General features: G+C 46.7%; 1 protein-coding gene across 1 annotated transcript in view; it reads right to left on the bottom strand.

The window, feature by feature from the left end:
* Positions 1–5,376, bottom strand: part of DPYSL2 (dihydropyrimidinase like 2) — a 52,372-nt gene extending 46,996 nt beyond the window's left edge. Inside the window, exon 1 of the mRNA XM_059870390.1 lies at positions 5,011–5,376. Within this exon, the coding sequence (XP_059726373.1) occupies positions 5,011–5,361 (351 nt within the window). The 5' untranslated portion in view covers positions 5,362–5,376. The remainder of the gene's footprint in view (positions 1–5,010) is intronic.
* Positions 5,377–26,326: the final 20,950 nt, after the last annotated feature.

Here is a 26,326-nt window from a genome sequence, read left to right on the forward strand (position 1 = left end):
TCACAGCCACATCCTGCCCTGACCTGCACCACAGCTAAATGTAGAATTTCTGGAACAAAGGCATGGGACAGTCAGGCCTCACTGTCGCTGCCTCTCCCTTTCATCCTCTCCCCCAGGCCTATGGGAAGCATGGGTAGGTGCTAAGAAATGGCTGCTTTCGGTGATTGTACAGTTTCTTAAGATTATAATCTCTTCTCCTTCCCCAAAAACCTACAGGGCAAAGCACCAGGCTCTCAACCATTGCTGTCCCTGCTTGTGTCAGCCAGCTTTGCCTTCCTCTGAGGTGCAGGATGATCATGACTTGGAAAAAATGGAATTTTGACCTTTATTCTCCTACCCTGAGTCATTCCTGCTCTTTGGGAGGGGATCACAGGACAGGACATTCATAACCACACAGAAGTGCAAAGAGATTTGGCTTTTGGTGGTTTTCTGCTCCCAAATGCTGTTGTTTTATAAGCTAAGAGAGTTCATGAGGACACATGCCCCCACCTGAACTTTGTTAACAACATCATTTTCCAACTTCACAACATATCTGGGAGATACACCCAGATTTGATGTGCCACGAGACAGAGGTGTGATACAGGAAGTCGGACACGGCCCTGCAGGTAGAAAATCTCAGGCAGACCCTAAATGACTGCTCAGCACCTACTAAAACCAGATGGGGCCTGTTAAATGGTGTCCAGGGAGGTGGCCTAAGGGTGGCACACCAAACTGCCACTCCCATGTGCCAGTGATTGCATTTATCCCTTGGGATGCAGCCTGCATCAGCTCCAAGCCAAGCAGGGAGATCTGGCTCCAAGTGTTTAAATTTTCCATCAGATCTTTACCCCAAATAATCCATTGACCCTGTATAAAAATCTCTTGTTCATTCCTGCATGGAAGTGTGGTATTAGTAAATTCTGCATATGAAACCACTCCACAGGACACCCATTGGATGTATAGAACAGCAGCTGTGCTGAATGATGGCTTTTAGAAAAAGTTAAGAGGATCTTGGCATTTTTGCTCCTCACTGTTGGTTTGGGGTTTTTTTCCACAAATAATCCTGACCCATTGGAAGAACATGCAAGTCATCCTTCCTTATGATTATTTTGCAAGCAATGATTGTCGAAACAAGGCTAGAAAAATTGCAGGCATTGTAACAAATTAAACTCAGGACTGCATTTCCAGCTGTCTGGAAACAGCTCCTTTGTTTTAGACAACAGTTCCATTAATGTTCCAGAGTCTGTGATTATTTGAGCTCTCAACAACATCCTGTTACTCATTATTTCTCTCCAGGAATGAACAACCATGATCCTGAGAGCTTTGAGGTTTTAGGGAAAAGTCCAGTTGTGTCGCAAGCTTCATGGCAGTGTTTTGCAAGTGAGTCCTCTCCTATCAATTCCAAACTAAAAATATTTTCCTACTGTCTGTTTATTCATTGTCGTTATTTGTTACAACAGGCTTTGTTGGTTTAGACCAGCAGTTTATACACAGTGCTCTGTGCTTCCCAAAGGACCAGGAACTGTTTTAAGGGAGGCAAAAAAGGAATGTAAAAGTGCACAGGGGAAAAACCTGAACCACTGGAGTAACAATGAGATGGCAAATGAAGGAGAGATCCAGAATCCCAGGTCTTGTACTGGTGTTGTAAGGTCTGAGCAGCTACTCAGGCTCTCTCTGCAAACCAGATTAAAGCCCTTGTGATCTTTCTTGCAATTAAATCAAGACAGAAGGAATAGCAATTACAGATATGGGAAATCTGAGAAATACACTAGGAGAAATGACCCAGCTCAATCAATGGCCAAAGTTTTTTAAAACCCAGATGAATGCCCCTCATTTAAGACTTGTCATGTAAGGAAAAGGGGAATATTGTCCTGGGATGCCATTCCAGCAGTCCTTGCTCTGGGACCAGGAACCTTCCAGCTTCTGCACTGACTACAAAGCAGAGCTGAGAGGCAACAGAACTGGGGAAGGGTCTGGAGCCCCAGGAGAGGCTGAGAGAGCTGGAAAGGGGCTCAGCCTGGAGAAAAGGAGGCTCAGGGGGGCCCTTGTGGTTCTGCACAGCTCCTGCCAGGAGGGAACAGGGACAGGAGGAGAGGGAATGGCCTCAGGCTGGGCCAGGGCAGGCTCAGGGGGGACACAGCAGGAGTTTCCCCATGGAAAGGGTGCTCAGGGCTTGGAACTGCCCAGGGAGGTTTGCAGTGCCCATCCCTGGAGGTGTCCAAAGTAAGCCTGGACATGACACTCAGAGCTCTGGGCTGGGGACAGGGTGGCCATTGGGGAAGGTCAGACCTGGTGGTCTTGGACGGCTTTTCCAACCTGGATTATCCTGTGGGTAAATCCCACTGCAGAAATTGATCTTGCAGGTGCACAGCAGCTCCTGAGAGCCAGGCCAAGGACCTCTTGCCTCATTTAAGGAATCCCACATCTGAAGATTATGTTCTTGGCACATCCCAGTGTTGGGGTCAGGACCTCAGAGCACTGAGCAGGGCCCCGACACTGAACCAGCAGCTCCAGAAACAGGAACAGCCCAAACAGGGAAGATGAGAAAGTTCAGATGGGAAACAGAAGCACAGTCAGTTCTCCAAGGCCTGGCAGCTGCAAGCAGCAGAGCTTGGCTCCGAGCTGAGCTGCAGACCTGTTGAATTGGCCACCAGAGATGGAGCTGCAAATGCTGCTGGAACTGAGGCTGAGCCTTCCTGGTGCCTCCAGAGATGATCTTAACCCTGAATTATGAGACAGCACAGCCCAGGGGCAACACATGATAGATGGCTACAGAATGTCCCAGGCAAGTGAGACACAGAGAGATTTGATTGCCCTTATCTTGCCCCAAAAAACAATATATTGCAATTTAATGTGGAATAATTACATGGCCTTTTTTATCCTCTTGACAGCTGAGACCTCAGAGAAAAATATAAAAAATAGCTTGTCCGTATTGCTTTGTTAACTATTTCAAAGGGGTTTAAGACAAGATCTTTCTAAATGTGACAAAAGGGATGACTGAGTTTTAAACCCATAAAACCAATTTTACTTGCTGAGGATTTAACCATTGATTCAAGCTATGGGTGCAGTCAGCTGGAAAACCAAAGCTATAAAAGCTTGCAATAAATTCCCAATGCATAGCATGACATTTATCCCAAGAGACTTCACTTACCCCAATGCCTACCACCCCTCACACCACGATCCATTGGCATCAGTTTTAAGTAAAGGTAATGAGAAACAACTCAAATGTTTTGTACTATCCCATTATTTCATCCTCTCAGTTAACATTTAGACAATAATCTTTAAAGTAGAACCAAAAAAACACTTTAAAATATTATTAATATTCTTCATGGATTCTGATTTTGCACAATGTCATACTTAAATTTTTGTTATACTGGTATCATTTAATCAGAAAATAATTTATCTTTTCAGAGTTAATGTATATCCTGCTTATACTTATGTTCCACAGGACATCAGATTGTCCAAAATTAGCTCTTAAAATGTCATGAATTGCAGAACCTTTGACTCCCCAAAATGAAAAAGCCCTTTATTCTTGAAATACACCTTGATTGGTCCAACAAGACTAATTAATCATGCAAAGTTACTCCATTAGTAGACACTTCAGCATGATCAGAGTAAACTTTAGGCATCTGTAGTGGCAAATTTTTGTCTGGGTTTGGGAAACCAGGTTTGGAGCAGTGTGGAGCATATCCTCCCCTTCACTGGGTCTGGTGTGTGGGAATTCTAAAAATCTGTGCCTGCCTTTGTAAGCTCTTTGTGACACCAGTGGTTCACATGTGGAAATATGGCTGGATGGAGCCCTTAGGTCACTGCAGCGGGGCCTGATTTGGGGAGGATAAGCCTCTAGTTCATCTTTTATAAGTAACACATTTGATTAATTTATATTTTTATATTACCTCCAGCAATACTTCACATTTCTGAAAGCAGGAGAAAGTGGTGAACTAGCCCATATTCTGTATTCCTGCCCATCATACACAATCCAAATCAGATTTAAAAACCAGAAGGCACATCCTAGGAGCAGCTTCCAGAAGAAAGGGCTGCTCTATACCCACTGGGAGACTACTCAGAGAAACTCCTGCCCTATGCCAGGAGTTTATCAGGCTGCTGGTGGGTACTTCATTCATTCCTTTCTGCTCTTCCAACCTCTGCCAGCACTGTCAGAGGTGTGCACTGAGTTTTTCATGGCTCACAGCTGAGTAAAGCTGGTTTAAGTCGATCTATTGAGGAAAGCAGATGGGCATGGTCAGGCAGATCTATAGGTTCAGTGGGTTTTGCCTCTGGAAGAAGATGGGCTTTATTACACCCTGACAAATCCAGAGAATGAGAAATATCTGCAGCAGTCAAAATCCTGGGAGGAGTTCTGGGTTGCTATGAGGATCCTACATTCCTGTGAAAGTCCCAGATTTTCCCAAGTCAAAAATTCCCACTGTAGCCAGCAGCCCTGATGAAAATTGGCATTGAAATGCAGCTCCCCGGGGTCGCTCCGGCGCCTGTCCTCCCCTGGGAGCAGGGGTAGGAGTCTCCCCTAGAAGAAGCCTGCAGGGATTTGATCCCGGTAGGAGGAGGCTCATTGATGTTCTTTTGCTCACAATCGCGCTTCTGTTCCGTGAGCTGCATTCCCTGCCTGGGTGGGGCATTTCCCTACCTCCGTGCTGGGGGAATCGCCTAAGAAAGAAAAAAGTCTCTGTTTCTCCCCAGACAGGAGGGCAGGGCGGGGTGTTTGTGAGTGCGGGTGGGGGGGGGGGGGGGGGGGGGAGCGGGATCCTTCTTTCTTCTTGTGCCCCCCTCTCGTACACCTGCAGAGAGCACACGGACAGCGTTCGAGCTCTGGAGTGAAGGCTCTGTGAGAGATGCTGCTGCCCAGGGGAAGACACGGCCTGCCACACGGATGCAGGGGACATAAAAGCCAGCGGCTGCAGGTGGAGAGGATCCGTCCTCTCTGCAGCCTATCACGTGCCCGAGTTCACCCCACACAATATACATATATATATATATATATATATATATATCTCTATATATATATGCACCCACCTTGTCATTCAGGTTCTGCAGCGCCTCCTTCCCCGTGGCACTCCTGATCTCCACCTTCCTCCCGAATTCAACAGATGGTTCCCCTCCCTTCCCGCTATGCTTGGAATAGACGGACTGAGCATCCGGACCCAGGTGGGCAACATCCTTCTGCTTTGCAACGACTTTGTTACATCCGCGGCCCACTGAGAGCGAGTCGAAGTCGATGGTCTTGTTCTCCAGGGAGCCTTCCACCGGGCAGAACATGCCACAGAATTTCTGCCGGGGCTTGGGACTGCCCGAGCCCAGGTTTTTAAAGAAGGCTGGCACTTCTTCTTCCTCTCCCTGCCGCCCGTTCTGCTTCCTCTCAGCCATGGCTGGGGTGGTCTCCCTGCTAAGGGGGAATAACAACAGCGGTAACCAGGAGGATCCTGCACACACACACACACACACAAGAAGAGAAGAGGTGGGGAGGGGGAAAAAGGAAAGCTAAAGGAAAGAGTCAGATCTGGGTCCTAGAGATACGGCAACATCAACTGCAAAGGGCTGTGCCCGGCAGGTCCCCTGCCCCCATCGGCACCAGCCAGCCTGCGGCTCGCTCTCTCTCTCTTTGATGCAGCTCAAAGTTGAAGCAAGGATGGGGCAGATCCTGCTGCAATAAAGGGAGGAGGCTTCAAGTTCCCAGCATCCAGATGAGGAGGGAGGGAAAAGGAGAGAGAGAGAGAGAGAGAAGGAAAAAAAAAAAAAAAGCTCACTCTGCAGCAGAAACTGAGGACTGCTCCGGAAGTGATGCGAATGGTGAACTGGCAAATGGACTCGATCAGGTTGGAGCAACAACCCCCTTCACACCCACCCTCTCCCCCTCCCCTTCCCCGGCGTGCAGATCTCGCTGTTCCAGGAGGCTGATGGGGACCGGGCACCTCCTCCCCTCCGGCTGCTCCCCTTGCCCGGGCAGGGCAGAAAGGGGCTCTGCCTCTGTGCCTCCCTTCCTCCCACCAGCCTGTTCCCTGCCTCCCCCAGCCCAGCAATGGTGGAGTGCTCCGGGAATCCCATTGTTCCTCACTTTTCCCAGCGCCGCGGAGCCGGAGGGCGGGAGCAGCTGGGATCGCAGCTGGGTCAGTGGGGCTCCGGAGCAGAACGCTGACTCAGCTTCTTGGGCTTTCGGGCGTCGCTGGTGCAGACCCTCTTCAGGGGGGAAAAGGGCTGATGGATGGCACTGAAGAGAGGATGAAACAGACACAAATGGGAGAGGGATGTGGGAACCGGGGGAGAGAGGAAAACGAGCTGGTAACCGGGACTTACCTCCGGTAGCCAAAATTATTGACCTTGCGAGTCAGTTAAGCCTCTGCAGTGCCAGGAGACCCCGGTTCCTCCCTGTGGGAGATCAGAGGAGGCAGCCAAAGGCGGCTAGGGCTGAGGGCAGGTTTCTAGAGGAGGAGACAGAGCAGCCCCGCGCGCTCCTGCCCGTGGCGACAGTGACCCTGCGACAGGGACGAGGGGAGGTGGGGGAGATGGAGATAAAGGGGACATGGGGGCAGAGGGCAGGGAGGCAAAGGGGAGATGGGGGCAGAAGGGAGATGGGAGCAGAGGAACGATGAGGAGGAAAGGAGAGATGGGGTAGAGAGAAGATGGGGCCAGGGGGGATGGGCAAAGGGGAGATGGGGGCAAGGAGAGGTGGGGGCAGAGAGGAGATGGAGGCAAAGGGAAAATGGGGGATGGAGAGCAGATGAGGGCAGAGCGAGAGTGGGGAGCAGAGCGGAGATAGAGAGCGAGGAGAGATGCAGCGCAGAGGAGATGGGGAAGAGGGAAGATAGCGGCAAGGGAGAGGGGTTGAAGTCAAGGAAGAGACGCGGGCCCCGGCTGCTCCCGGCTCGGCCCCAGGCGCTGTCCCTTCAGCACCACCCGCGCCCGGCGCGGTGCGGGTCAGAGCCCGCCGGACCCTCGCTGCCCGGCGCAGCCCCTTCGCTGCTGGGCTCCAACGCAGCGCCTGCTACGCAAGTCTGGCATCATCTGGGACTTATTCCCGGGGTTTGTACCTAAACGAGCCGCTCCAGGGCCGGCAAGGTGGATGGAGGTCTGGGGTCATTCCCAAAGGGCTGGTTCGAGCAGAGTCCACCAGACCCTGTGAGCCTGGGAGACTCTGGGGATGTGGGAGCAGAGCCGGTCTGCTTACAAAGGTAAGAAGTGCAGCACACAATAGGTCGAACGTGGCCGTCTCCACCTGATAATACGTTTTTCATGTGTGATTTGGGGCCCTCAGGATAATCCATATGTGATATTTGTGCAGGCCAAACCCAATGGCGGGGCTCCTTACTCCCATGCATTATTCATTGATAGGCATCTTTGCATATGCATGCATTAACTGGTAATTGAGAGGCATCTGTGTCCAAATGGCTACCAAGCACCTTTGCATGATTAAAAAAAACAACCCAAAAAAACACTAAAAGAAATAAATTGAGGTATATTTTAAAAATAATAATCCCAGAGCCAGCTCTCCCTGCAAACCACACCCAAATCAAGGCATTTGTATCCAAAAGGTGGAAAACCACCAAAGCCAAGGTCACAGCTGAGCAAAGCCCAGTAATAAATGCACAGTGCAGTGATAAAAGACTCCAGACTAAAAGGAAAAAAAAAAAAAAAGCCTGCAGTTTGGCCCTGAAGGATGAGGATGATGTGCTCTGGTAACTAATGAAGGAGGGGGGAGTCCAAAGACAGGGGCTCTCCAGGGAAACAGCCCCACCTCCTTCCTCTCCTGGGATCATCCCCAAGGAGCCAGCAGGGTTACAGCCATGCTGATCTCAGGTGCTTGCTTGGGGACTGGAGCCCAACAGATGGTCTCTCAGGTACACACAAGTGATGCTTTATTCAAGGTTTATAAATATTAATTGCCACAGCACTGCTGATCAAGCAGCACCGGAGCTGTGGCAAGTGTTGGTGGAGGCTCCAGAAGAGGAAAGCCTTGGAGTGATTGTGTTGACACATTCTGCAATTTGCTGAGATGAAGGCAGTGGCTTTCAGGGACAGCCTGGAATCCAGCTCATTCATCCTTTGGCACAGCCCTGGAAGATGTTCAGATGGCCACAGGCACAGGCTCTGTGGAAGGGTGGGAAGGATCTGTCAGGAAAGCCAGAGGCTGTGCAGGGATCCAGACAGGAATGAAATCCTGCAGACAGGACTAAACCTCCAAATGTCTCAGAGCTGGTAAAAGTCACTTTTACAATAACCCTACCACATAGAGATAACCTCACACTGAATATCCATCTCCAAGTGCTTCCCCTTTCCACAGGCACTTGAGGACACACTCAGCAGAATTTCAGTTATTTAGGGTTTGTATTTCCAGCTTGGCTTATGGTAACTCACCCATGTCTGCTGATCTGCTGAGACTCTGGCTGGTCTCTCATATCAAACCAAAGATGATTTCAATCACCCAGAGGAAATTCAGGCATTCTAAAAAATTACTGAACTGCTAAAATACATCCTCCTTTGGCTTTCTTCTCCTCTTTGGGTATTTCACAGTGTCTGTCTACTAATTCTGTTTTTATCGTCCTTTCATGGACGCTGGGGAAAAAAAGGAAACAATGAAAAAAAGTAACACAGTCCAGCTCGCTGTGATCCCTAATCTGGCTCGGCTGGGGGAAGCGTGGCATAAAATACAGGAAGGGGTACAATGAACTTGCCCAAAAATAAAGATCTTTAATGGCAAATAACAAATGCAGAAAATGCATCATCTGAGGGCAAGATCCAAAGAGCCAGGGGCATGGCAAACACAACCAGGTGTAGGGATCTTTGAGGGCAGGCTCCAATCACCAGCTCAGAACTCTACTTTATATCTACCAGAACCAGCTGAGAACAAGAACCAGAAGCCTGACCCAATACAGGATAGTTCTATCGTGGCTCCCATGACTCCTCTCTTCTCACTCTGACCTGGCTAGGTGTACCCCCTCAGCATCCTGTTTCCCATGGCATCAGGCTGATCCCTTCTGTAAATGCTGCTGAGGCAAAAGTCCCAGCTGGATGCGAATCCATAAACAAATTTTTATTTCCACCTATGAAACCCAAGTATCAGATCTTGCAAAACCCCCAACTGTAGCAAATTCTATTTATTCTGTTACACTTGAACTGAAACACTTAAATGTGTCTACATGATTCTACAGCTTTCTTCCTCAAATATTTCTTGCTCCAGGAAAAGTCTTAACATGAGTAAAGATGCACCAACCAGTGCAGTGAGAACTCAGACCCCCAAAATCGCTCTGGGTTTGGGACCAGACTTGAAATTATTGCCTACATGAGTCCCATTAAACCTCTATGATGCCTGACACCCAAGCCTCGTTTAAGATTCCAAAATTCCCAGTCAGGTATTATCAGATTTCCATCAACTTTGTTATCATAAAGAAAATATGGGATGATAGAATTTATTTTTCAATTTGAGTTCGCAGCTACATAACACAGAACAATTCCTGAGTAGTAACATATTAAACCAGCAACTTGATATGCCCATGCTCTAAGCATGGAAATAACAACATTTTACTGAAAAATTACTGGGAGCTGATAATCCATGTGTTTAATAATCCCATAGGGTTTCTATTTTCACTGAGAACCACATAAATTACTTTGAGAATTACACTGACCCTCATTTGAATTTCATAAACCTGGCGTCAATATGAAAATTCCTCAGAAAACTGCTCATACTTGGCCCCACAAAGGTGGGGAAACACTGGCGAAACCTAAACAAAACCTTAGAAATTAATCAGGGCAGTTGGAATCACACTGGTAGCTTCAGTCTCCATACAGCAGCTTTTTATTCTGCTCCTGTTATGAGCATTAATTAGTTCTTGCTATATCAGTCACAGGGGTGTGCAGAGCACAATCAGCTGAATGCTTATTTGCAGATAAACCATTTAACAACACATGAAAATGGTTTAAATTTATAATATGGTATGTGGATATATTAATTGGAAAAAGGAACAAAAGAGGGAAATGAAGTGGAAACATATCTTGAGATTTTGTTAACATCCTAAAACTCCGCACACCCTGGAGCAAGTGACTTCCATCACGAACAACACCCCAGAAAAGTGATGAATAGAGCGCTTACCTGAAACTGCAGAGGAGAGTGGCAGAATTGGCCTAATTTAAGACCCTTTTATGCTCCTGCACAAAAGTCCTGAGTGCCATAAGTACTCCCTGCCTTCAGCACTCAGCACCCCATGAGAGGAGACAATCCCTCTCTGGGGATTTGCCTTGGCAGAGACAAGGAGAAGGATGGCATGAAAAGCCTGGGTTGCACAATTTTCTTTTGCAAAAATAACTTTACACTGAGAGAAAGGAAATGTGAGCACAAAGATAGACATTGAGCTGGCTCCTTGTCAAACAAGGGGAAAATTGTCTCTTCACTCTCATACTGAGACTTCCTTCATGCACAGAGCCCTGGAATCTGACTGGAAAAACTCAGGAGCACAGGACTGATCCCTGTGTCACACCAAGGGTGATCATCGATTTCTCATCTCCTGTTCCATCTTCCAAAGAAATCCCAGCTTTTACAAGAGCCTGGAGTGACAGGAGAAGGGAGGCGGCTTTAAACTGACAGAGAGCAGTTTTAGATTGGATATTAGGAAAAAAATTCTTTTCTGTGAGGGTGGTGAGGGAGTGGACAGAATTCCAGAGCAGCTGTGGCTGCCCCTGGATCCCTGAAAGTGTTCAAGGCCAAGCTGGACAGGGTCTGGAGTAACCTGGGACAGTGGAAGGTGTCCCTGCCTATGGCAGGGGGTAGGATTGGGTGAGATTTAAGGTCCCTTCCCACCCAAACTATTCTGGGATTCTCTGATTCCACTCCTCATGAATGAAATGTCTAATGGTGCTTTATTCCATTTCATTCTCACAGTTACTTCCAAGGCTGAACAATCAAACTTGATTTGAATAAGAAACAAGGCAACATAAGCTCTGTGTTGCTTTATTTGTCTTCCATCCTTAGGTGAGATAATTGCTGCAAATCCAGAATTTTCTTCATTATTTAACAACTAAGAACCCAGACAGAAATTACAGTAGTAAATTCCACCATTAAATTGCCATTATTAAACTAAATTACAGCAACTACTTCCAAATCTGGGGCTCTTCCTATTGCAAATAATTAATTATTAATGCTTCCAGTGGGTGCAAGATTTATCATGCAGAGCAGGATCCCAGTGAAATTTGGGTATTTGCAGAAGCAGAACTCTGTAACAGAACTCCACTGAGTCAATTCTCCAGTGAAAATGTACAAAGAAAGCCTGGCACAAGCCACTGTGGCAGTTTGAGGGATGGCTTAGAGAGTTCCAGCCTGGATCTCTGTAGGGGATGATCTGTAAGGTCTCTTCCAACCCAAACCACTCTGATTCTCAAAGAGAAGCTCAACAAAGCTTGAATGTAAATGAACATTTTAGCAATGCTCAGAGCAAGGATCTGTTTTAGGCTGTGCTGAACTCTGCAACCAGCACTGTGTACAAAATTATGGAGCCCTTAAAAGCATCAATTTGTTGCATGTGCCATTGCAATAATAATTCCCCTGCCTGGCCAGAAACTGGGAAAGCCACCTTCCCTCTTTCTGAGTGTTGCTTCACCCACTGCTGCTCCCCACATCCCACCCTGAAATTGAATTTTCTAAGGCACAGGCTCATGATCAAGACGTGGCACTGAATAACTGCCATTTCCAGAATATTTCTCGCGTATTAAAAATCCAACCAAATCCTAAAATGCTTCATTGGATTGGAAATTGTTCTGGCAGAGCATAAAATCTGAAAGACCAAGTTGTCCACAGAGAAATCATTAACCAACTTCCCTTTGGGATATGATAATTGCTGGAGTGGCTGACAGCTTTTCTTGGCAGTAAGCACTCAAAGACGAGACACATTATTTCAGGAACATTAAAGACCAGCAGAAAGTCTTTTGATAAATGAATACAGTCCATTCAAATGCTGAGACAAAGATCTCTTTTTTCCACGGTCCTTTTTATTTCTGTTTATCCTATGCCTCACTTTTCCTTTATGTTAGCGACCTCAGCTAACATAAAATAGCCCTGGCAAATTTCTCCCACTCAGATTTTGTTGCCAGTGGGTTTTAGTCCATGCAAACAGTTTTGGTCCATGCAATAGTACAAATATGGAGACAATTACCAGAGGATTTTCCAAAGGCCCAAATGGAAATGATGCCCACAATTCTCAGTGACTTCCAGAGGGAGTGGAGAGCCTCATTGCTGTCAAAATCTCTCCTCACTAATCCAGCATGTGAAAGGCACCAGCTCACCCTAAAATCAGATTTTTCTTTGCTATTCCCAGGATGATCATGGACAGAAGAAAGAGGAATCTCTCAGAAGTGTTCAGTATTTAAGACAGAATTTCCAAAAGTGTTGATTTCCTTGAGATCCATGAATGTCCTGTGGCATTTTCACCACAGCTGAATTACAGCCTATGACTGAGATATGCTTCTTCCAGACAGTGTCATTAAGAGAACTCACCCATCTAACCACAAAAAGGCAACATTAAATATTAACATTTCCTCTAAACTCCTCTTTTAGAATATGACAGCTTCTGGTTCACCATCACTGACATTTGTGTGGAGCTGGTACTGGGCAAGAAATAGCCATTGATTTCGGGCATGGAAATTATCTGAAGTTTTTCCACCATTGTGTCAAAAGAACCCAGAATTGATAATGACAACCTTTACTATTGGAACATGGCTTAAAATCTGACCTTCCAAGACAGGGAGCTCTGGCCAAAAAGCAAAGAGGAGTGAGTGAATATCAGTCTATGTCCTGTAACTGGGGTCTCCCGACTGCTCCCCATCTCCCCGATAAGGTCTTCCCATTGCAGTCATGCCAGAGCTATGATGCATGTGACTTCACACACCTTCCAAGTTAATAAATAATGATGTCAAAAATATTAGCAAGGGTCATAAAGCACAGCTTGGCCTGTGATTCACCTGCTTGACTCTGAGTGCTGGCAGCTCCCTGGGTTCTTCTGAGACAGGGCACAACAGCACTAAAAAAAAAAATCAGATGTAAATTAAACAGGAGAAGGAGCCCAGGCTCATGAAAAACAACTTCTTCTTGGATTAACACACTGTAATTTCATCAGGGGTGAAGCCCAGCTTCAGCTTTCCTTTCAGCTGCTCTAGAATTACTCTCTCCTGTCCCTGCTCTTCCCTCTCAATTCTAGAGCAGCACTTCCCATTCAGTGAAATCACCTCACCTTTTATTGGAACAAAAATACTTAAATATAACAGAATGATATCCTGGGACATCACCTGCCATGTGATAGTAACATTACAGGATGCTGGGCTCAGGGAAGGCTTCCTTGGGCACTGGAGCCAGTTTTGAGCACGCAGAGGCAGCGACAGAATCAACACTTGGTTCAGAGCTGAGAATATTCATCCCACATTCACACAGGCACATCCCACCAGCACAGAAATCCTTCCCCTCTCTCTTGTAAGGAATTCATTGTGCATATCTAAGCTCTGCAAGTTGAAAGAAAAGAGGGGGTGGGCCCATCAGGTCCCAGGGGAGGAAGGGATGAAAATGCCCAGGTGAGTTCAGAAAGTGTTTCTTGTGCTCATGGTTCTGTTTATCAGCTTCACTGGTTGGAATCTCTACCAGTTCATAGTGCAAAAGCATCTTACCATTAAGCTGCATTAAGCAGCTTCACCTGTGTTTGGGGATGGCTTAGAGCCTATTTTAAACACAGGGCACCTGTCTGCACAGGTAGGCTCTGAAAAACAGCACTGGATGCCCTGCCAGCTTACATGCACACAATCACTGACCTGGTGAACCTAGGTGAAGGAGAGGAAAAATGTCTTGACTCCGTCAATAGAAGTAAACAGACTGTTCTGCTCTATTCTGCAATAAAAATTACTGCCAACCAGAGGCAGTAATAGAGAAGAAAGAACTGCTACACTGGAAATCCAATGGCTGTAGCTAAACTGGGCCATAGTGCCAGATAGATATATTTTTTTTCAACTGGAAAAAATGGGAAATAACTACACAAAGCATTTTCAAGCATTGCAACGTTTTCAAGTGAAACAGAAAGAATTAAAACTTCATATATGCTTCAGATTATTATTGCAGCAGGTCATGAGCTGTGTAATATTATAAACATACAAAGAAGCAGTAGCCTTTTCCAAAGGTCTCAATCAAAGATTTTCTTGATGATCAGTGTTCCCAGGGAACTGGGATTTGGTTCAATATCAGAAAGAAGAACAGGGATGACAAACAGTTAAACAAAAACTTCATGCTGAAAATTTAATGCTGAAAATTTTGTACTGTAAATATCAAAGCAAAAATCAACCAAGTCATTAAACCCCATAAAAGGAAAACTTCCCTTCTCTCTCTTGTTTCACAAAGATTTCTCTCCTCTCCACATGTGATGTCTGGGAGAGCCAGTGCTAACTGGAAAGATACCTTAGTGTTGCTGAATTTTGATGTAAAGCTAAGAAGAAGCTTCAAGCTTCAGTTTCAAGCAGTGATGTGCCCTGGGCTGTCTCTGCACTGCTCAGGTTCTTCATTTTGCTGACACAGCTTGAACATTCAATCAGGCCACACTGCCCAGCAGGAGAGCCCAGGCCCCTCTGCAAAGCCTTCATCCCAGACCTGCACACAGCCCCAAAAACCATTTGTCATTGCTGAAAATCTCATCTCATTACATTTTAAACAGTCCCACAGACAAAGGCAGCATTATTGGCCTCACTGTACACATGGGAAATCAGGCATAGAAATTCAAATTCACCTCCAACCACAGCAACAGCCTGGGACAGAGCAAGACACTGGGCCAGGCTCCTGTTGTGTGCAGCCAGCCCTGTTTGGGGATCCTCCTCCACCACTGCTCTGGTAAGAAAAGGGACTAAACAGACTAACAGCCCTGAAGCCTCAGATCTCTTTGTGCTGCTCTGCATAAAGCCTGGGGCATTGCTGTTGCTGCTGCAATGAACCAGCGTCCTCATGTTGCACTTATTAAATAAATTTAATCTTATTAAACTGCATTACAAGCTTTTATTTCATAAATCTGTTTGCCTCCCAGATCACCCAGAGAGTTAACTCCTGCCTGGGCTCTGCTTTTCCTCTCCATAACCTTGCAGAGAGCACTCCTGACAAACCAGACATCCCTGTGATTCCATTGCTGCCGAGTTGGAGCACTTGGAATGGGCCACAGAGAGGATGGGAGTATCCAGATGCTGCCTTAGTATCCCATAAACTTGGTAGCAGTGTTTCAAAAAGAGTACAAGTTGCTTGTATATTCCCCTCAATACGTGCTTTATACATGGAAATATTTGTTTGAAATCACCCAAAACCCCTGTTGAAATGAAAACAGGGGATATCACTAACTCTTGGAGGGGAGCAGTACCAGGAGATGCAGAATTTCTGTTACATTTTGGGCAAAACAGCCTTTCCTGACCTGGTGTGCTGGGATTTTGTTTTCAAGATCTGAGGTCAACCCTAAACAATTTGTTACATAAAATTGAGTGAATCAAAATGTAAAGTTTCAGGTTTACATCTGATAGGGATCATCTCCTCTGGAGGCCAAGCAGGTTGAATTGTACTTTTGTAGGATCAAAGAAAATGTTTGCAGAGAAAGTTCTTACTTCAAAATTAAGAGCTGCAGTTTAAGAATCACTTAATTACCTGGAAAGATATTTTGAATAAATATTTTATAAATATTTGGATAACTTGACTAAATTGATACATCAATCTTTTAATCCATTAATTCTTTAGTGGTTAGAAAATTAGATGTGGGGATTAAAGACAAAAAGACACAATAACAAAATTAATTACTTAAGATGTTTACTGCATTAGGCACTAATTAGTCAGCACCTCAAAAATCAGATTTAAGAATATTAGTGCTAAGACAAGCAGTTATTTACTAATAAGAACACGTACACAACTCAGCACCAATGAAGTTACCTGAAATATCATCACCATCAGAAAATCCATGAAAGTCCAGTCAATTTGGTGGAGCAGGATTTTAAAGCACATAATTTTTCAGTGTATCTCTCTTGTTCAACTCAAGGCAGGACACATTCCCTGAGCCCAAAATATATTCCCACTCTCTAACTTTAATAAACAGCAGCAGAAACCAAGTTAAGGCAAATACTGAAGAACGTTTCACCAGTACCTGGGGGGAATAAATGATCAGGTCTGATAGAAAAGATGCTCTGACTGAGGATAAATTACAGGGTACTGGGAAGAAACAGTCACCACTATCTCTAAGAATAATTAAATTGGGAGGCTGGGCTTGATTCCTTATGAGAACACAAGGAACGTGGTCACTGGAAACCTGTCCCCTCCTTGGAGATGATTCAGTCTCTCTCACCTGTGACTTTCTCTCCCATCACGGTTCTTTGGGAGTCCCTGCGTGTGTGCAGCCTTTAGCACTGGGTCATTTTCAAGGTTATTTGAGTTCTGTCCTAAACAAAGGCCATTAATGTGACAGCAAGGGCCAATTTCTGAGCTCCTTCCCCAGTTCTGGAGGAGTCTCTCCTCCTTTAACTTGAACAAGCCTCATCCCTTCGGTGGGACACGTCTGTTAAATGGCACAGATGACATCGACCCTCTGCTCCCACCGGTTACAGGACCCACATCCCTGATCTCTAATGTTTTGCATGGCAGCAGCAGAAGCTCCCAGAGGAAGAGCAGTGCTGGCAGAAGGAAAAGAGCTGCATTGTGCCTGGAGCGGGGAGGTCTGCACAGTGATGAAGGAGCACAAAGTCGATCTTCAGAGCACTGGCAGCTGCTGAACCTACTGGCTCTAGTTCATCCTGCAAAAACACCACTGTAAGCTGCTGCCTCCCCAGAATGCCCACCAGCATTCCCTCCTGCAAAGATCCAACTGTACAAAGCCCCCAAATTTCCCTTCTTTGGGTGCCGTGCACATATGGTTCATTGTGGAGTGCGCGGAGACAAAGGGAGAAAGCACAAGCTCACAAAGGAAGCCCCGGCTAAAAAGCGCCGGGCACTCAGGGGTTAAAAAGGAAAGCGAGCTGTGAGGATGTTTGGAACAGCAGGGCATCAGCTGGAGCCGGCACGGAGGCTTTCCCACTGCCATTCATAACAAAATCAGGAGGCAGAAAATTACTATAGCAATGGCAGCAGAATGCAGTTCTTCAGAGGCTAGAGAGCTCCTGCAGCCATCGGGGCTCAGTGTCGCCATCCTGCAGGCTGTGAGCTCCCATCAGCTCCACTGCACCAACACACCCTCCTCTCCATGCAATTCTCACTGTAGATCACTGAATTTTAGCTTAAACCTCACTGAAACGAGGCCCAGCTGAAGACAAAGCACAACCATCCACCCCTTCGCTCTCCAGGTGCTGAAGCAGCCAAAGTTACCCATTCCTGCACAATGAAAGATTGGGCTCAATTTATGTGACAAAAGCACTGGGCAATAAAACCATCCATGGCTACAGACTCCTCCCCTAATGCCTTTTTCCAGGCAGTTTATCAGTTGTTTATCCACTTCCAGCAGGCTAAAGCTGTGCTGTTGGTGGCATGTTATTCCACTGGCCAGCAGTGTGACAAAGGTGTGACAAGGGATTCTCAGGTGTCCAGGACCAGCTCAACCTGGCCATGAGGTACTTACAGAGCTGTACTTGGTCTCTGACTCGGCCCCTGGGCCTGGGTTTGACACAACTTCAGCAGCACCTGGATGGGGCTCGTGTGAAATGAATTCAGCGTTGTTGGGTCAGCTCCAGGGGTCACAGTTTCCATATGTGCTGCTGCAAAGCTAAGCCCATCTCCCAGGAGATCTGATTGTCCCCACATAAACATGGGAAAGCCCTGGGAAATGCTGATTCAGAAGGACTGGCTGGGCCAGAGAGGAACCCCCTGCAATTGTAGGAAACCCCAAAGCTAAGGTCTGGTTCAGATACATCCATACAAGATAATCTCCCTACTCCACAGATCATTCCCTATAAGCCTAAAATCACAACTTCTGTATTGACCAGGAGAGATGCTGAAGGGAAATTCAGAGATAAGAAATACATGATCAGCCAAAGAACATCACAGTGTGAATGTAAATTAAAGCAGCCACAATACCTGTTACCCCCAGGGCTTTTAACAGATGATGGGAATACAAAAATGGCTTAAAACACTCCTTGTGTCTCCCTCCTGTTTATCTCCATGTCCAATTGAGCTATTCAAATCAGACCCAGAGGAATTTTCCCATTCAGGGAAGGCTTTGGGCTGCATTTCCACCCTCTGTTAATAAACAGTTGCTGTCTGAGTTCTGCCAAAGATTCACATTGTAAAAACAGAGCAGACTGGGACCACTTTAGCCAAAAATCTTGCAATCTCTGTTTTCATTTCTGGATTAGCAGAACCAGACTCTTTCACCACTTGTGAAGCAATGACTCCACCAGCAATGACCATCTATCCCTACCTTGTCCAGCTCCCACACAGCACCGCTGACACCCTGCCTGATGATTTTGTCTGCCTCAGATGTCTCACCTTGTCTTCCCTAATTTTTAATTAGGGAAGACAAGGTGACCATCTGCACACAAAATGGGGGGCTGCTGACCATTCTGCACACAAAATGGGGGGCTGCTGCAAGCACTGATTTCCAAGCAGGCCACGTTGCCTTGGTTACCCATTGCCAAGCCTCTCCCGAAATCGGCCTTTGCCTTGCATTGCTTCTGTTTTCTGTGTTACTGAGGAATTTCGGCTCTCAGAGAGCTGGTCTTACATGAATCAATTAAATAAATGAAAAACCTGAGGGGAATGCCCTTGGATGTGCACCATTTGTGAAGTCTTGTACAAATCCTTGTCAGAAACAACAAAACCAGCATCAGAGGATGCACTGCTGTATCAGTGTGGCCACAAAGGAGGTTCAGAGCACTCTAGGCTCAGCCCGTGTCCCCTTCCTGAGGAGCTGGAGCTGACACAACTCTGCTGTCCATTGGTGGTGAGACAGAACTGAAACTAGGCCGTCACTGGTGCTGCCTGTGCCCAAAGCCCTTGACTGCCCCTGCCCCAAAGCCCAAATCTCCACAGTCCAAAGAAGGCAAGGGAGGAAAAAAATCCCTTTGTGCCGATTTTACAGAGGGAGGAGAGCAGGATATTCATGATTGTCAGATTTTAGGGTTACAAGCAGGTCTCCAGAAAGGGATGGGGAGTGTTTGGCGCAGGGACTCACACCAGGGTGGGTTCAGGGTGCTGAACACTCATCAACACAGTACAGACCAAAATTACTCACGGAGATTCATCATGGGCTGCTTTTGATAAACAGACACATTGAGAAAAACTTGGATGTGTCAGTGGGTAAATCCAAAGAAGAAGACAAAGCCAAATCCAACAAAAGCAGTGCTCACAGTTTCTGTTCACTATCCTCCTGTTCCTAGAAATTAGCTATTTTCTGTAGCCACAGTTAAAAATAACACCTGATTAAAATTTTCAACACTGTCTGCGAGAATTGAATCAGAGCTCACTAAAATGTTAATATTTACTGAGAAAAATCTCTGCATCCTTCTGTGTAGAGAGCAAGTTATATTTGGTTAATCCCATTTTCGGAAAGTACTGGCAACATTTTCAGCACTGTAAACCAAAGGATTATTCCTATATATATTTATGATATTTCTAATTGTCATATCAAGTGAAAATTCTTTAAGAATGTGAAATAAATAAGATATCCTGCAGCACTCTTGCTCCACCAATATTGATTTGTAAAGGCCACCTCTAAGGTTTTCAGTGTTGAATCTTAATTGGATCTTCCAAACAGAAACAATCCACTTCTCACATAGGAGTTCCAGTAAGGAGAAAGAAAAAGAACAAGGAATTTTAATTGCACTGCAATCCTTCCTTCTTGCAAATGCCACATTACAGGGATCTAACAGACTAGAACCAAAGGCAAAATTCACTGGGAACCTCTCAAAAGAAAACACATTAAAATCCATTCATAGATGGATCTTCAGGCATTCAGCCATGTCGTTGTTTAATGTAGGAAGTAATACAAATGAAACCATTTGTCACTCCTAACTGAGAGGAAAAAGGGGAACCAGCCAATTTGTCAGCCAATTTTGCCTTCATCATAATTGCTGTATCCATCTTTGCTGCCTCTCCATGCCCCAGCACAGGCCCTGCTCCAATCTGCCAGCAGTTCTCACACTCAGCTTTTTTGCTGGGAAAACATTTCATTCTATAGTTCATATAGCTTGATGAGAGGCCTATAAATATACACCATTTTCTACCCTTGTTCCTGAGCTGTATCCATCACCTTGAACAGCAAAATTACCTTTCAGCACTGCATTAAGTCAATGGTTCTCCACTGCAGAGCACGGATGTCGATGGGGGAAGAGCCCACCCTGCATACTCAAACAACCTGCAGCTCATCAGTTCCATCAGGAATGGTCCCAGTCTCTACAGAATATTTGCGGTTGACAACAGGCTGCCAACCCCAATTCCTGACAAGCCAGACAAAGATTTGCCAAGAGGATTTGCGATCCAGCTCCCATTTGGTCTGTGCTGCAGCAGGCAGTGCTCTGGTGGGCATGAAGATGAGTTGGGAGGATGGGGATTAGGGTGGCTTTCTTAGGGAGTTATTGCACTATGGTATTACCCAGACCCTGTCAGAACCTCCTACCCAAATTAAGTTTGGCAGAACTATATTCCAAGCCTGGGCTAAGGACTTGTGTCCATTCCCACCATGGAGTCACAGGATGGTTTGGATTGGAAAGGACATTAAAGATCAACCCATTCCACCCCCTGCCTAGGGTAAGGATGCTTTCCACTATCCCAGGGTGCTCCAGCCAGGCCTTGGACACTTCCAAGGATCCAGGGGCAGCCACAGCTTCTCTGGGAATTCCACCCCTGCCCCTCCCTACCCTCAGAGGGAGGAATTCCTTCCCAATATCCCATCTAAACTTTCTCTCTGGCAGTGGGAAGACATTCCCTCTTGTCCTGGCACTCCAGGCCATTGGAAACTCCTTCTCCATCTTTCTTTTATGTTCCTCCAGTCACTGGAAGGCCACAATGAGGCCAACCCAAAGCATCTTTTCTCCAGGCTGAACAATCCCAGCTCTCTCAGCCTTTCCTTCCAGCAGAGCTGCTTCATCCCTCTGATCATCCTGGTGCCTTCTCTGGACTCTCTACAACACCTGCTCCTTCAGGGGGCTGTGGAGAGGACTCCCAACTCTTCCCACAGCTTTAAAGCAAACTTTACAAGTATCTTTTATTTGTGATCATCCCAATGCCAGAGTAAAATCCCAATAATTCCCAAGGCAGGGTCCTGACAGCCCTTCTGCAGGGCAGCCAGACCTAGGTGGAGCAGTTTAGCTGTGCTGCTCCTCCAGGTTGCAGGATAGGATGCCTTGGGACTTCAAAGGCGTTTTTTGTGTATGTGAGGGTATTTTGCAACCCTTGGGAAAATCAAATTGCATGTGTTCCTTGTGCTTGTCCCTGATTGCCCCTGTTAATGAGTTTTTAGTGCACTGAACCCTACTTAATACATTGCCTAATAAAATGAGAGTAATTAATCAATTATCCAGAAGGGCCAGCTTTTGATCGTTCTTATGCACTTATCACAGCAGCAGGGTCCTTTCCCCATCCTCCTCAGTGTCACAAACCTCCCCTTTGTGATGACGTCCTAGACACAATGAGGGGCCCCTCTGGAGGGGGTAACATGGGCTGCTGGCCACGCTTGTCCCTGCTATGTGGACAAACACTTGGCCTTGCTGCCACTTGTGCCTTGCCCAGCTGCTCTCAAGTCTCTAGCCAGGACCACAGTGGAGAACGCAGTTATCATGGAATCACAGCCTTGTTTGGATGGGAAGAGACCTTAAAATTATCCAGTGGCACCCCCTGCCATGGGCAAGGACACCTTCCACTATCCCAGGGTGCTCCAAGCTCCATCCACCTGGCCTTGGACACTTCCAGGGATCCAGGGGCAGCCACAGCTCCTCTGGGCAACTTGTGCAACGGCCTCCCCACAATTACTCATCTACACTGACTGAGGACATATCTTCTCCACCAAAACTAGGCCCTGCTGAGTTCTCTGTGCTACCACCAGTTTGATATTCACACTTTCATTGCAGCTGCTTGTACTCTCCATGGGAAGTGCAAACCCGTGGCATGGGGGGTGACAGTCCCACAGTCAGGCTGAGCCTGCTCCAAACACACCCCTTAAAACATCATGAGCCCCAACTGATGGAACAGCCACTGCTGACAGAGCTCTGGTAGTGCCTGCTGTCCCCACACGGTGCTTTCCTCAGACTGTCTCCTGCTGCTGTGCTGACCTTGACAGATGCCAAGTCTCTATTCCTATTTTAGTCCACTGAAGCTTCTGACCTTCTTTTATGTTCCCTCTTTAACTTAGGCTGCCCCTCTCTCATGGCAGCACAGCAGTAAAACCCTTGGAAGTCATCCCAAAAGAGGAACTACTGCAAACAGCCATACTTTGCTATTCACTCCTCACAGCTGAGGAAAAAAGTATCTTCCTTTATTGCAGAACAAAAAAAGAGAACTAATGCTCCTGCAGGAGCCTGTCTGTGAGGAAAGAAGGATTCCTTCCACCTTAGTGACAAATGTTATTTCATTTCTAGTGCAGAAAGAAAAGGAGAAATCCTAAGCAATCTCTGAAATCATCTTCCCAAGGCTTCTATACACCTCACAACATATTTATTTCCAAAACACTTTGGGGGGGTTGATGCTCTCTACTGAACTCCACAGTGAACAGCTGAAGGTACACATGTTTTGCCTGGGATTTTGTGGATGCTGAAAACATGCTGGTTTCTTCTATGTTTTAATTTTTTATTTCTTTTTTATTGGTGGAAAGATAAAGCAGCACCTGTATGGCCCTCCAACCTTAAAAATTGGGAGAAAGGAAGGGAATAAGCCTTGGATAAAGTAAGGTAATAGAAGGGACTTAAATATCAGACTTCCACTGAAAGAAACCTCACTGTAATTTGGGCAAAGATCATCATAGGACTCCAGACCATTCCATTTCATTCAGCTATGCCTGGATAAACCTGAATACATCAGGGTCAGGCCCTGCCAGAACAATTCATCCAGACTGAGTCATTCTGCAGTGCCCTCCTTCCACTTGCTCACAGACACAGAGCAGAGGCTCTGAGCTGGACCAGTCCTGTCAGCTCAGCCCCATCAGGAGACTGGGAGGCTCTGAAACCTTCAGGTCTTGAAAATTCCATTGGATTCTGAACAAAATAATCCTTTACCCCTGAATTAACACCTAAGCACAGATAAACTCAAGAGGAGCCCAGCCCCAGACACAAGTCTGGTCAGGGAGCAGCAAGCCAGAGCAAACAGCCTCACATTCCAGACTGGGTGGATCCCCCTGACGTTTGGAAATACTGGCTCTGATAGTCCGGCTGCAGGGCTGGAGGGCAGCACCTTCCAGCCAGCCTGCTTGTTTATCCTGGGATTTCTGCATCAGCAAATCTGGCAGCTGATCCTAGAAATAACAGCTGAGAGAAGCCCAGCACTCACCACCACTGTCAGGAAGGGCTCTTCTGAAGGTCCTGATGTTAAAGGGAGGGGGCACAATAGAAATCCACTGGCCAGACGCCCCTCCTGACAGGAAAAACCCTGAAGTGTTTACAGCAAGGGTTTCAAAAGGGCTTAGCAATTAAGATTCCCAACTTGAGACATCTTACAGAGGCCCAAATTCTTGGTGTGCCTGCCTCCAGCAGGCTGTGCATCCAATTTCCTGGCACATGGGAATGGAGACCTGTTCCATGGCAAGGAAACAGAGGTGTGATCCAGGGCAAGAAGGCTTTGCTTTTTAATTTTTCTTTGTTTCCTCATCCTCCTATTGGAGGGATGGAGCCGCTCTGCTGTGAGGAAAGGTTGAGAGAATTGGGATTGTCCAGCCTGGAGAAGAGAAGCTTCAGGGTGATCTAATTGGGCTGTTCCAGTACCTAAAGGGACTGACAAGAAAATGGAGAGAGACAATTTATGAGGAATGGAGTGCCAGGACAAGGAGGAATGGCTTCCCACTGCCAGAGGGAAGGGTTAGATGGGATATTGGGAAGAAATTGCTTCCCGTGAGGGTGATGAGGCCCTTGCACAAGTTGCCCAGAGAAGCTGTGGCTGCCCCTGGATCCCTGGAAGTGCCCAAGGCCAAGTTGGGTGGGGCTTGGAGCACTCTGGGATAGTGGAAGGTGTCCCTGCCCATGGCAGGGGGTGGCTCTGGATGATCTTTAAGGTCTCTTCCAACCTAAAACGTTCTATGATTTGTCAGACAGACCCTGATAGAGAGAAGAATAAGCCACTAAAGAGGGGGCTCAGCTGCAGGAACTTTAAAGCCCTGAGAGACCCTCAGGCAGGGGGGGTAAAGCCTGCATTGATCTGCTGAAACTGAGAGCACAGAAGCTCAAGGGCTGGCATGGCTCTGCTACAGCCACCTCAAGGAGTTCACCTTCCTCAGCAAACCTGGGGCATAACAGATTCTAACCTATCAGAATATAGCTGCAATTTTCCCTTTAAATCCTTGGAAAATGACCTTTCTGAAGCAGAGCTATTTTAGCAGTCAGCCAGTGAAAGAACAGCCCATGGCAAGCTCAGGGCAAGCCTCAGGACTCTGAGGAGCTGGGAGATGCTGCTGAGGCTAGGAGAGCACCTGGGAAAGCACAAACACAAGAAGCTGCTCATTGGTTAAAGCCAGGGGACTCCACATCCCTCTTGGAACAAAGCTTGGAGTGGCAGAGGTGGGAGGATAAATACAGCTGCAGCCCAGGGAAAGCAACAGTGATACTTTTGGCAATGCAAACACTTTGGGTGATTGCTCCTGGCCAGGGAAAATCAAAGGTCAGAACATAGGTCAGAATATTTAAGCATCTACCAGCACCCTGCAAGAGACTAAAGCTCAGCACAGACAGCTGTGACAAACTTTATATCCAATTTATGTATAAATGGCCTTATAAAAGTCTGTGTTATCCCACCCTACAGTGTTTACAGAGGAAAAATACAGCGAGAAAAACCAGGACCTAATGACACAAGGCTGTCCAGGCTGCTGTGATCAAATGCTTTACAGAAGCATCTTTAGGCCAAATCCTATTTCTTATTTCCCTGTCTGAGCCTAATGCTACAAATGTGTATCACACCTTCTTCTTTACTCCAACAACCATGCAAAGAGATAGAGACTTTACTCATTTTATGCCCCTTCATCTTGAGCTAAATCTCCTTGTTCTTATCCTCAAAGTGAAACACAATATAGTCTATGCACTGAGGGAAATTTTCTTTTATCTCAAAGTATCCCCCATCTCAGGAAAAAGGAAAAATCACCACTAGAATTGCAGACTTCCCTTGAACCATTCCAAATAGGAGCACTAAAATATCTCCACAGCTCTGAAAAAATACAGTGTCAGTTTTACCCAAGTTATAGGTGATTTAAAAAAAAAAAAAAAAAAGCTTTTAAAAACAATAAATTGCCACTAGTCACAAGCCAAATGTTGTCTTTTCTTCATGTTACCCAGAATCAACACATGCAAAGGTCATATGATGAAGAATCAGTGTTGATTGATTGACGCTTTCTTTTAAAAATCAAGCTGGGATGAGAGAAATTGTGGTTTTCCAGGGAAGTTGCAGCTTTATCAGGAAGGGCTGCTGCAGCTCCTGGTTAATCAAGCTTCTGAAAGGTTAATTATCTGTCAGAACACACATGGGGTGGGGGAAAATCCCTGTGAGCAGTTGCTAGGGGATAGAGGTTCAAGGAACAAAAGGCAAATGTGTGCTTGGGGCAGGAAATCTCCATCTCTGGATTAGGGCTGGCTAGGGATGCAGTGGTAGGGTGCAGCAGGAACCAGGGAGGGCCATGACCCTGAGCATGTGCAGGGCCAGGACTGAACTCAATGGTCCCTGTGGGTCCTTCCAGCTGAGGATATTCCATGATTTTGAGATTACCTGCAGGCAGAGCTGGACTGAAAGCTCCCTGTGCCAGATGCAGCAAAGCCCACTCCAGGCTGGAGCTGCGGAGCACAAGCAAGACACAGGAGGAACAACAGCTGCCAGTTCAGCCTCCAGGGCTCTGTCCCTCCCTGTGAGTGCTCTGTCCCTCACTCCAACGCCTGCACTGGGACAGTGGGAGCTCCCCCTGGCCCTGCTCCAGGCTCTGCATGGCCATGGCAGCCCCAGAGGTCATTGGGGACAGAGGAGAGCTCGCTGTGTGCTTCAGCAGGCTCTGACTGAGGTCCAGAGAGCTGGCCTGGGCAGCCTCAGGTTCCACAAAGGACAGACTGTGCACGGGGAACCTGAGCCATGTCCCTTATCAGTCCAGCTGCTGATATTTCACACACACCTCCTACAGAAAGAAGCCTTTGCTTGGTGCTGCTGAATTTGCAACTCCCAGTGAAGGGTGAGGTGTAGCACAAACTGGGCTTA

Source organism: Haemorhous mexicanus, chromosome 30 (assembly GCF_027477595.1).
Source record: "Haemorhous mexicanus isolate bHaeMex1 chromosome 30, bHaeMex1.pri, whole genome shotgun sequence".
In the NCBI taxonomy this organism is placed as follows: Eukaryota; Metazoa; Chordata; class Aves; order Passeriformes; family Fringillidae; genus Haemorhous; species Haemorhous mexicanus.